The following is a 12,476-nucleotide window of genomic DNA, read 5'->3' on the forward strand; positions in this document are numbered from 1 at the left end:
TGGTTGGATGATGGGGAGCTCTCAGGAGGGACACTTACAAGAGGGCCTCGGGTTTGAGGACTGTGAGTAGGAATTTATGTTTCTTTGGCACCCAGCCCAGCACCCGCATCCGGCAGTGACCCAGGCAGCATCAGCATAGAATCTATGTGTATGTGGAAGGCTTTTGGTAGGACAGACAGGCAGTGGCTGGGGTGGTAAGAGCCGGGCTCCAGCAACAGCCCTGCCTGGTTCAAATCTCATTCCTACCACCTGCTGGCTCTGTGACCTCAGTGAGTTTCTTAGCCTCTCTGTGCTATAGTTTCTTCTTCTGTAGATGAAGATAAACTGTGTACGGTTAAAGTTAAGGATTAGATAAGATCATATATGTGAATGAGTGTGTGGGTGTGTGTATATCCTCATGTTTTACATGTATATACACACACCCACACACTCATTCACAGGTGTGTATAGGATATATACATATATATAGGATATATATATATCCTACATATGTATATATGTATGTGTGTGTATATATAAAATTAAAATAGTTCCAGGCACACCATAAATGATATGTGTTTGCTATTATTATTATTAGGGAACCAATAAAATATTTAAGTTTATTTATTTTCAGAGAGAACGTGAGCAGGGGAGGGTCAGAGAGAGAGGAGAGAGAATCCCAAGGAGCCCCGCACTGTCAGCGCAGAGCCCATTGTGGGTGCTCAGTCCTACAAACTGTGAGATCATGACCTGAGCCAAAATCAAGAGTCAGACGCTTAACCAACTGAGCCACCCAAGCACCCCAGGGAGCCAATAAAATGTTTTGAGTGTGGAAGCACTTAGTGTGTCTTGCATGCTGCCTGACAAGTAACAGGTGATCAGAATGAATTAATGAAAAATTCTTAATACCTGTAACTGACCACATTCATCCTTAGCTAGTCCCGGGTCCAAACTCCAAGGCCAGGGCCAGGCAGGAAACACACGAGTGGACCCAGCGTGATGTAAGACAACAGAGGGGACCGGGCACGTGGGTGCCCCCATGAAAGTTTTCAGTCTGTTTCCAGATCCTGTGCCGGCCAGCAGCATGGGACTTGGGCCTGCCCTGGCTTAGAGTTTGCCCTTCTGCACCCGCACCCTGCACCTTTTCCTGCTTCCTGAAATCCTCTCCCAGTCAGACCCCCTGCGCCTTACAGCAAGAACAGAACGTGGCTTTCTTCGTGGCTCTCTGAAAATCACAGGGCTGCTTTTCAATACAAGTGTAAACTGGCAGAGTCTTGGCCTTGTGCCCCCATCCCCCACCTCCCCCAGGCTGACCTGCTGCAGGTAGGTGCCCAATAAACTGGGAAACTAGGGCCGGGCACCTGTGGCCCTGGTACACCCTCAGGGTCCCCCCCCCTCCCCCCGCCCCAGGCAGCCTGGCCAGTGCAGCCACCGGCACACTGAGAGCACATTGTCTTGCTATTGTCCTGGGGGCCACCAGACCCTTATAAACGAAACCCAGGAACCTTTCTCCTACATACTCTGGAGCAGGAAACCCCTGCCTTGGACCTACAGACTCTTATATTCTTTTTTTTTTTTAATATTTTTATTTATTTCTAGGAGAGAGAGAGAGACAGCGTGAGCAGGGGAGGGTCAGAGAGAGAGGGAGACACAGACTCTGAAATAGGCTCCAGGCTCTGAGCTGGCAGTCAGCACAGAGCCCAACGCGGGGCTCGAACCCAAGAACCGCCAGATCATGACCTAAGCAAAAGTCGGACGCTTAACCGACTAAGCCACCCAGGCGTCCCCAGACTCATATTCTTATCTGTAGACACAGAAATTAGGAAATAGGAGAAAGCAGCCCAATCTGGCTCTTTAAATTCTAAGAAAGGTGTATTTCCATTCCGATGTATTAGGAGAGTAGCCATAAGGGGCAGTTACTTTCTTAGTTCCTGTATTAGTTAGGTGACAAGAGTATCTTAAAGTACCGTGGCTTAACTGAAATAGATGTTTATTTCTCCATCGTGTAATAGATCAGCCAGTGCAAGCTCATGGAGCACCTGTGCACCACCGGATCCCCCTGAAGACCCAAATTCCTTCCATCTTGTTGCTCTGCAATCTCTTTAAGCAGGTGTCAGCACACTATGGCCCATGAGTCAGCCTGGTATGTTTTTTTTTAATAAAAGTTTATGGGAACACAGTCATCCCTGTTTGCTTACCAGTTGCCTCTGGCTGTCCTCAAGCCCCAACAGCAGACCTGAATAGTCCTAAACAGACACCATCTATCCTAAAGCCTAAAATAGCAACTACCTCACTCATTAAGAAAACTTTGCCAACTTGGGGCACCTGGGTGGCTCAGTTGGTTAAGCATCTGACTCTTGGTTTTGGCTCGGGTCATGATATCACAGTTTCATGAGTTCAGGCTCCACATTGGGCTCTGTACTGGCAGCATGGAGCCTTCTTGGGATTCTGTGTCTTCTCTTTCTCTCTGCCCTTCCCCTACTCACACTGTCTCTGTCCTTCCCAAAACAAAGAAACAAGGAAGGGAGGGAGGGAGGGAGGGAGGGAGGGAGGGAGGGAGGAAGGAAAGAAGGAAGGAAGGAAGGAAGGGAGGGAGGGAGGAAAGAAGGAAGGAAGGGAGGGAGGGGGGAAGGAAGGAAAGAAGGAAGGAAGGAAGGGAGGGAGGGTAAGAAAAACTTTGCCAGCTCTGCCTTAGTGCGTTGGGTTCACCTACACAGTCAGAGCTAGGACATTGGCAAGTCTGTTGATCAGCTGGGGAAGCAGAAATAGCACTTAGTCAGATGGCTGTCACTGGCCACAAGGGGAAATATAATTTCTAACTGGGCAGCCATGTGCCATGCCAAAACTCAGTGAGGGCAGAGATGCTTACTTAAAAGGAGGGGTGGAGAATGGATGCTGGAAGACAGTGCACATTGCCACCCATTTCTTTCCCAGATGATCCCCCTGGCCATGAATAAGTGTCTGCATGAAATAAGAGCAAAAACAGAGAAGATAAAATGTTGGGAGGGAGCAAGGGAGGAAAGCTGTTGCATAGTAAGGGATGGTACATGAGCACCAGAAAGCATGGGATAAATGCAGAGAATGTACATGTTTGGAGGCACCCGAAAGCTTGACTAGCCTAACATCCCCATTTTATGGATAAGGAAACCGAAGCTATTGAAGGAAATGGGATTTATCCAAAGTCACACACCTGATGGGAGGCACAACCACGACTTAAAACCACATTCAGGGGTGCTTGGGTGGCTCAGTCAGGTAAGCGTCCAACTTTGGCTCAGGTCATGATCTCATGGTTTGTGGGTTCGAGCCCCGCGTAGGGCTCTGTGCTGACAGCTCAGAGCCTGGAGCCTGCTTTGGATTCTGTGTCTCCCTCTCTCTGATCCTCCCCTGCTCACACTGTCTCTCTCTCAAAAATAAATAAAACATTTTTTTTTAAAAAGCCAGATTCATCTGAGCCTTTATCTTGGCCCTATTCCTGCCTTACCAGTTGCTTCCAGAACTGTTCTGTGCCCCTCTTTCCTGGCTAAGCCTTGACGTGGCCTCAGAATCCCCCCTTAACACCATACTCCAACCAGCCACATTAGCGAATCAGAGTTGGTGCCTGAGATTAACCCTGTTTTCCATCCATGCCTGGTTTACATGTTATTTCATAGCCAACACATTACCCTAGTTCCTGTTGAGGTACTAGGGGTGTTGACCATCTGTAATGTGTGTGCTGCGTTTGAGATAGCTGACATATATCCACATCTTCTAGAAATTCATAGTCTGTGTCAGTATTCCACATCCCACATCCTCTAGCCATGGGTCTATATTCGAACAGGACCTCCGGAATAGGCCAAATTGGTTTAGATGCACTGTCTCACTTATTCCTCGCAAAGCCTGAACTCATGTATGGCTCTCTCCATCTTATAGATGCGGAAATGGAGGGCCAGAGAGAGATGGGGGATCTTGCCCGAGGCTATGCAGCCAGGAAATAGGCTATATTGGCATATACATCAACATCACTAGTTGTCTCTGCCACCCTTCAGTGAGTTCCTGAGGATCCAGATAATGAAATCAGCACTGCTGTCTCCTTCTCGACATCATAAATCTCTCTGGCATCCCCCTGAGGGACATGGAAGGCCGGCGACTCTATCCTCAGCTACTACTCTGAGTTAGGGTTATGTTCTCATTTTTCTCCCAAGACACCTCCATTTTCAAATACATGGTCACCAGTGGAGCCAACAACTTGCTCAATCTCCTTCCGTCCGCACAGAATGAGAAGGCAGGGCTCAGTCCAGCTCGCCTGCTGCAGGACCCCAGCACCTAACCCTGTACCTGCCTGTTGCTGGCATTCAGTGAACAGTACATGGAAATGAGTGAATCATGGCATTTCTCCAAGTCTCCGAGTCTCTTATCTCATCCTAGCGGGCTCTCTGGATCCCCCAATGTGTGGCACACGGTAGGCACTCCTTAATGTCGGATTCTGTGGAATTCGGCTGCAACAGAATGTGGGAGATCACACACAAGTCTGGCATTGAGATGAGAACGGTCTGGCTTGAAATGGACATGGAATGAGGCAAGTGACTTTAGGACAGGATACTTAACTCCTCTTGGCCTCTACTTCCTCATCAGTAAAATGGGGATACAGATGCCTGCTGTTGGGGTTCCTGCGGGGGTTTAAGCAGAATGCAAGCGTAGGCTCAGGAGTCAGACCCACAGGGTCGAGTGCCGGCTTTACCACCTACGAGCTGTGTGACTTTGGCAAGTAACAGAACCTCCATGCCTCGGGTTTTTTATCTGTAAAATAAAGAGAACAGTGCCTAGTCCATTGGGTTATCTTGAGGATGAGGTGAGCCATTACATGGGAAATGTTTAGCACAGGGAAATCTACCTATAAATGCCATTATTAGAATTAACTAGAGAGTGTTAGGAAAACTGTAAATCTTCACTATTTCTCTGACTGCTGTTAATATCTTTCGTCTGTTCCAAGGCCACTGATGTGGTCTCCAGCCCTTGAGAACCATACTATATACCAAATCACCGGTCCTGGGGCCAGGGAGGCTGGGGGGAGGGGAGCCTGCATCCCCCCAGAGTCCTCCCCACAGTAGCCCACACCTGCGCCTGCACCTGTGCCCCGCCATGGTGGGCACTGGCATCTTCCCTGGGAGCGGGGCAATATGGCTCCACTCCTANGGAGGGCCTGGGAGGTTGCTCTGTCCGAGGTCGCCAGCCTACACGTAAGACCCAGATGAACAAGAACAGAAACCCGGAAGGGGAAGTGAGAAGCCACGGGAGCCATGGCAGAGCTGTCTCAGGCTCTGTCAGCAGGGCCGCAGTGAGGCCCGGGCTCAGAGGCGCTGGGCTCCACGGCCGCTGGAAGCACTAGAGACACGTGGGGCTGGAGATGGGGAGGTGGGGGCCTTCCAGATGGCCTGATGACATCCCTGGAAAGAGGACCTACAATTACAAAATAGCGGTGCAGTACTGAGTATTATCATCACAACTGCGCTGGGTGGTTCAAAAGTTTTGTTGTTTTTTTTAAATTTATTTCTGAGAGAGAGAGAGAGGGCGTGAGCAGGGAAGGGTCAGGGAGAGAGGGAGACACACAATCCCAAACAGGCTCCAGGCTCTGAGCTGTCAGCACAGAGCCCGAAGTGGGACTCGAACCCACGAACCTGAGATCATGACCTGAGCCGAAGTCGGACGCTTAACTGACTGAGCCCCCCAGGCAGCCCTCAAAAGTTTGATCTCTTAATCCTCATCAGAGCTGGAGACAGAAGTGCTCTTGTTATCATCCCTGTTTTGCAGATGGGGAAACAGGCCCAGAGAAGTTAAGCTACCTGTCCAGGTATCAGGTATGAAGCACAAAGGGATGTGAACTCTGTGAGCACTGGGTTCTGCCTGCCCCACAGGAGATGGGCTTTGGTGTTGAGCACTCAGCCCTGTGCCTCCGTTTCCTTGTCAATAATGATAACACCTTCAAGGAGAGGTCAGTTGAAGTGGGAGGAATTGAACACCTAGAGTGCACTCTGCAATAAAGGGTGGCTTCTTTATTACTGATGAGGGAAGGTCATGCCTGTGAGGACTGTTTGGGCCTTTGAGGTTCCACATGGATGCCCTGTGATGGCCAGCACATTGCTAAGAACTGAGCTGTACAGAGTGGTTGTTGGGACAGACTCTGGAGCCAGACTGCCTGGCTTGAAACCCTGACTCCTACTTATTAGCTGTGTGACAATGAGCAAGTTAATTAACCTCTCTGTGCCCCGTTTTTCCTTGTCTCTAAAGTAGATAAATAACAATATTGCCTTCCTCACAGGGTTGCTGTGAGATTTAAACATGTTCTTTTTTTTTTTTTTTAAGCTTATAAGTCTGGTACACGGTAAGAACTAGTAAGTATTTATTAAATCAGTAAAATGTGTAGAAATGTTAGTGTCTCCATTTTATAGGCGAGAAAATGGAATGAAGTTAAGTTACCTGTGCAGTGTTAGGTGCACAGGATAAACACAGGATAGGGAGGGTAGAGCCAGGTGACAAACTCAGGCAGTCATGCTTCCGAGCCCACACCCTTGGGGACAGGCTTCCTAGAGTTAGCCCAGAGTCAGAGCTCAGGGAGCCTGGGAACTGCCGGCACTTTGTAGCACCCACGGGATCAGGGTTCGTCCAGGGGGTGGGGGAGAAGAGAGGGGCCAGGAGCCTGCCCGGGCAGGCCCACAGCCTCCTGAGTGGCTCTGCTCTGCCATTTCCTGCTTGTTGAATTATTCCAGAAACTGTGCTTTCATCAAGCGTGGCCCCCATTCCCCCTTTCTTCCCTTACATCTTGCCTGCAAAGCCTTGCTGGGGATGGCAGCCTCTCTGGGGGCCAGCGTTTCCCCACTGGGAGAAGGTCTCCCTTTAATCTGGTGGAACTGGTTAGATACGGTGTCTAATTTGAGACCTTAAGAAGCGCTGTTATTACAGAGTTCTTCAGTCTCCGAGTCTCTGTATTTGCTTCTTCCAAATTCAGTGTGTTCCCTCCAGTATGCACCTGGCTTGGTGACTTGCAATAAGGATTGTGATATGAGATCTCTTAACATTTAACGAGGGCCGAGGGCCACGTGCCAAGCTCTGTTTCCTTCTAAGCTCTGTACGTGGCTTATCTCATTTAATCCACACCCAAAATCCTTTGAGGAAAGTATTATTACTAAACTCATTTTAGAGAGGAAAAAACAAAAACAGAGAGGTTAAGTGATTTGCCCCAAGATCACACAGCTGTTAAATAGCAGACCTTGAACCAGAGTTCAGGCTCACTACTACTGTGTATCCTAGCTTTAAAAACTAATATGTGAGTAAAATGCATCTGAGGCTTCACCAGCTCCCATTCGTCACTGGGAGTGCATCAAGAGATCAGCAGAACGAATCAACATTCTGCCTCAATGCCGACTCCTTCCTACGGGAGAAAACCTGATTAGTTGCTGCGTGTGTGCTCAGGCCTGCGGGCTTCCTGGAAAACATCTTTCTGAAGTCCCATTCTTGAAGTGGTGGAAATACTGAGCCAATCTCTTGGGCCCAGGGCCCTTGAGAAATCAGAGAAATTTACTACCTCGGTAGCTAACCTCTTACTTAAATTGATCAGATTTTTTTTATAGCATCGTTGAAAGCCACTGAAAGGGAAAACCACAGAGTTGAGCGAGCACCTTCCGGTGAAGCCCAGGGGTGACCGGCTTAATAGATTTCTGCATAAATAAGTCCCACACTTAGGAAGACAGAGTGGGATCCATAGGTCTTTGGTGGCAGACCCTTCCCAGACTTTCCAGAGACAGTAAATCGAGCTCTGAGTCGTGTTTACAGGAATGCTGCAGGAATTTAAATTTGGCAGAGTTAAATTTTCTAACAGACCAGTTGAACAGAAACCTTTATAGAAAATGTTTCCTACCTGCTTTAGCCAGTAAAATTCAGTAACCAGAGTCATTACTTACTTTGTATGACTGAGGAATTCTTGAAAAACAGGTGTTTCCTGAGGCCTGCTCTCATGAATAAATGGCAGGTCGTGCATGGCTTGCCTGTCAGTTAATACCGCATGCTTCAGGCCCATAACACAGGCACACGGTGGATGCGGTCCTGCCTCCACGTGGCTGACAGCCTCAGGGAGAAAACAAAGTTTTTAAGAAGATAGATAGATACATAGATAGATGGATGATTGATAGATAGATGATGATAGATAGATAGATGATAGATAGATAGATAGATAGATAGATAGATAGATAGATAGATAGATAATGATGATGATAGATAGATAGATAGATAGATAGATAGATAGATAGATGATGATAGATAGATGATAGATAGATAGATAGATAGATAGATGATAGATAGATGATAGATAGATAGATAGATAGATAGATAGATAGATAGATAGATGATAGGAAGAATGAATAGTCACAGATTGTAAAAGGGGGTAACAAAAGGAAGGATGAAATTGGCCGGGGATGGGGCACGTAAAGACAGGAAAGGGTGTGCCCTCTTTTATAGAAGATTGGACATGACATTCAAGCTCATATTTGAGGGGTGAAAAGGAGCCAGCCCCACAAAGAGCCAGGAGGGGGAAGGGCAAGAATAAAGTCTTCAAGTCAGGAGAGGGGTGGGAAGGGTGGGAGAGTCAGGTGAGGGGTGAAGGGTGGGCCCCCACCCCTGCAGAGTCCTGCGGGCCATCCTGGGGAAGCTGGATTCTGTTCTCAGTACAGGGGAAGGCACTGGAAGGTCTTATTTAAGCAGAGGCAGGACACAGTTTTATTTACATTTTAAGCTCCATCTTACCTTGTGTAAGAGACTGGTTTGGACGGAGAAAAGTAGAAGTGACAGACCAGTGAGGAGGCCACTGCACTACTAGACAAGAGAGGCTGGTGTTTGGAACCAGTGTATGGGCTGTGGAGCTGGAGGGCAGTGGGTGGATTTGGGATTCGGGTGGCAAAATCAACAGCTGATGGAATGGACATGAGCGTGGGAGAAAGCTCCGGCCTGAGCACATGGGCGGATGGTGGTGCCACTCATGTAGACAGGATGACTGGGGGACAAGTTTGGAGGGTGGGGGTGGATGTGTTAAGAAAAAGTTACGTTTTGAACTTGACAATAAACTATTTTTTTTAATTAAAAAAATAACTTTACAGTAAACTATTTCAAAAGAAAAAGTTACGTTTTGGACATACTAAATATGAGGGCCCTGGGAGACATCCAGGAGGTGCCCTCAGAAAGGCAGTTGTATAGGGGCGCCTGGGTGGCTCAGTCGGATAAATGTCCAACTTCAGCTCAGCTCATGATCTTGCAGTTCGTGGGTTTGAGTCCCGTGTTGGGCTCTGCACTGACAGCTTGGAGCCTGGAGCCTGCTTCGGATTCTGTGTCTCCCTCTTTCTCTGCCCCTCTCCCACTTGTGCTCTCTCTCTCTCTCTCAAAAATAAACAAACATTAAAAAAAAAAAGGCACTTCTGCATGTGGTCACGCCAGCATGATGGAGACGTGCCAGGTCCCACTAAGCAGGGTCAGGCTAGGGTATCACATCTCCCGGTCAAGTCCCAGCTCACTGCTTACCAGCTCTGTGCCTCGGGCAGGTCCCTCATCTCTAGAATGGGGCCCCTATGTCTTGGGCTTGTTGTGATGATTCCATGACTTAATACTTGGAAAGAGCTTAGATTTTAAAAGCAAGAATTCAGTAGACGTTAGCTTCCTATAATAACAATTATCATCATCTTAGCTACAGTAATTTTCTTGCCATTTGTCTCTTTCTAATTAGAATCGAGGACCTCTGTAGCTGGTAAACACTTGTCCTGATGTTTTTGGAATTACTGGTTTATGAGTCTGGGCGCTCAGGGAACACGGGGCGGAGTCTGCGTCTTCCTCTTCCTAGCCCCCTGCCGTGCTGCCCCCACACAGTAGGTGCTCAGTTAGATTTAGCCAGTCACATGGAATTCAGCCTGACTCCAGGAAAAAAAAAGAAAAGAAAAGAAAAAGCTTATTTGAGAGAATCAGTCAAGCATGGAGGATAGCAGAAGGGACTTAGACAGGAGAGAGGAAATTGCCAATTCACTGACAATGACAACTCATAGCATCTTTGCTCTTAAGAAGCAGGCTCTTGATTTCACGAGCCAACCTCTTCCTGAACTAGATAATGGTCTGTTAGAAAAGTTTTCCTTACAATTAGTCAAATCTGATGATCTTCCCAAGATCTGCCCATGCACCCCACCCAATCAAGGCTCGAGATACAACACAGCACCTGCAGATCCCCACCTTTCCCTCTCCAGAGCCTCTGTTGTATGCCCCAGGACCTTTTCCTCACCCTCTTTGATCTGTCCTGTCCATTTGGCCTGAAGCTTCTTCCTTAACCATTTTTTTAGGGAACTCAGATGAAGCTCGCCGCCACACCAGGGGTGTGTCCTCTGACTCTGGAGATGCTGGGGTCCATGGTCTCTCCTCAGGCTCTTTTCACATCATGGCAGGTGGCTCTGCCCTTTCCCAAATAAAAAAAAAAGTTTAATTTCAATTTCAGATAAGCAGTAGAGTGTTTTCGTGTAGGTTTGTTCCATACAGCATTTGCTACAGTACTTTGATTTGCTAAATCTCACAACCCTCGCTGTAAGACTCCCAAGTCCAAAGCGCTGTGTACCATGGGTCATGGCATAGCTCCACTCTGTGCCCTAGAGGCTCGCATCTTGGATGCTGAGGCCCAGGGTCCTTCAGTCCTCCCCCCACCACCTGGGGAGCCCTCAGGCTTCCCCAAAAAACCCTCTGACAGTGTTGGGTGGTCTTGGCTCCCCTGCCTGCCATGAAAAGGTCTTAACCCCGGAGTCCAGGGATCCTGGTCAACTGTGCTCATACACATAGGCTGTTGGAGGCCTAGCCCAACCCTCAGCTACTGAGGGGTGCATGCAGATTAGACCCCACATCAGCACCAAGCTTCCAATCTTTTACTCTGGTTTCTATCTTCACTGTACCAGCTCCCCCTGGTGGCCAGAAGCAAATTCTTATGGTCTCCTATCAAAATTCTTAGGGTCTCCCTTGTATCTCTTACAGCTTGGTTTCTATTTCAGAAGAGCCTTCTGCCCAAAGAGATGAATGATATATCAGAAACTCAACGAAGAGCCAAGCACACACCCATCCCGCCCACTTCCTGAAGCTCCCTTTGAGCTTCGCCCCTCACATGCTCTCCCCCAGCTTAGCCTCAGTGCCATAAACTTTCTGGAACAATAGCCCCTCTCATCTCCCTCCAATGATAAAAAAGAAGGTAGTTCCCTCACGAACTTAACCTTTCCTTATGCTACCAACTGACTTAGGGAGAAGCAGCAATGGAACCAGGAATTCTGAACCCCTGGCTCCTTCCTCAGTTTCTACCCTCTGAATCAGCAAGGGGAGGGGATAAAAGGAGGTTCTGGGAAAGCGTTTACTCCAGCTGGTTGGCTTTGTCGCTCGGGGTGACTCCTTTATCTATGTCTGTTTCCCCAGGGTTAAAAGAGGGGTAAGGATAGTACTTGCCTTTTGAGCTTGTGTGGGGATTGAACAAACTGATTCGTGTAAAGAGTTTAGCAGAGCGCCTAGCCCACAGTAAACAGTAAATATTAGCTGTCACCATACTTAGCGCAGCATGCAGTGGAAGCACAGAAGAAGACAGATCAGCAGCAGTTATAAAGGACAAGGATCAAGACATCCATATTTTAATTGGAGCCTAGGAAGAGGCAGTTGACATGAAAAACAAAGGCAAAGGATCCTCGGTGCTTTCGAACTCTCATTGGTCCTCAAGGACCACCTTGGGAAGCCACTGCACCCAACTGGTCATCTATCTCTCCCTTCCTTAGGGCCGACGACTGCTTTTGTGCTTCTCGGAAGCTGGATGCAGTGGCCATCGAAGCCAAATTTAAGCAGGACCTGGGTTTCCGGATGCTGAACTGTGGGCGGACGGACCTGGTGAAGCAGGCGGTGTCTCTCCTGGGGCCGGATGGGATCAACACCATGAGCGAACAGGTAAGGGTCCGGCTCTGAACAGGCAACCCTTCTACCCTCCTCCAGGTGCGCTGCCCCTCAAGATGGAAACACCGGGCACTGGACACATGCTCCCCCTACTGGTGACTGGGGGTGATTTTTATTTTATTTTTTTGAGTTAGTTTTCATTTTTAAAATATAAAAATACCCTTGTTCATCTTTATAGAAATTGCACATGATATTGCAGCTGAAATGGAAAATTGAGAAAATAGGCCTATTCCAGAAGGGAAATAATGCCATCACCCAGATAGCCATCATTTATATTTAGTATGCGTCCCTTGAGTCCTTTTTTCAGCGTGGTTAAAATTAGTTCTCTGCCTGCCTGTCTGTTACTGCATCACAGAACAACTCCAGGAGTATTTTTACCAAACTTTCAGGGTATGTTTGAGATACACAAAAGTCATTCTGGGAACCCTGGGAGCCACCTCAGAGATATAGGCAGCTCTCCCCCAAGTCCCTGAAGCTGAGGTGCAGTGAGAAGCTCATGCATCTACCAGTCAAGGAGACACCATGTG

At 48.1% G+C, this 12,476-nt stretch overlaps 1 protein-coding gene across 1 annotated transcript in view; it reads left to right on the forward strand.

The window, feature by feature from the left end:
* The window catches only part of ABTB3 (ankyrin repeat and BTB domain containing 3), a 317,959-nt gene that overhangs the window by 254,747 nt on the left and 50,736 nt on the right, over positions 1–12,476 (forward strand). The window contains 1 exon segment of the mRNA XM_077761965.1: positions 11,778–11,943. Coding sequence (XP_077618091.1) covers positions 11,778–11,943 — 166 coding nt within the window.

This window comes from Crocuta crocuta, unplaced genomic scaffold (assembly GCF_008692635.1).
Source record: "Crocuta crocuta isolate KB4526 unplaced genomic scaffold, BGI_CrCroc_1.0 scaffold193, whole genome shotgun sequence".
NCBI classification, from domain to species: Eukaryota; Metazoa; Chordata; class Mammalia; order Carnivora; family Hyaenidae; genus Crocuta; species Crocuta crocuta.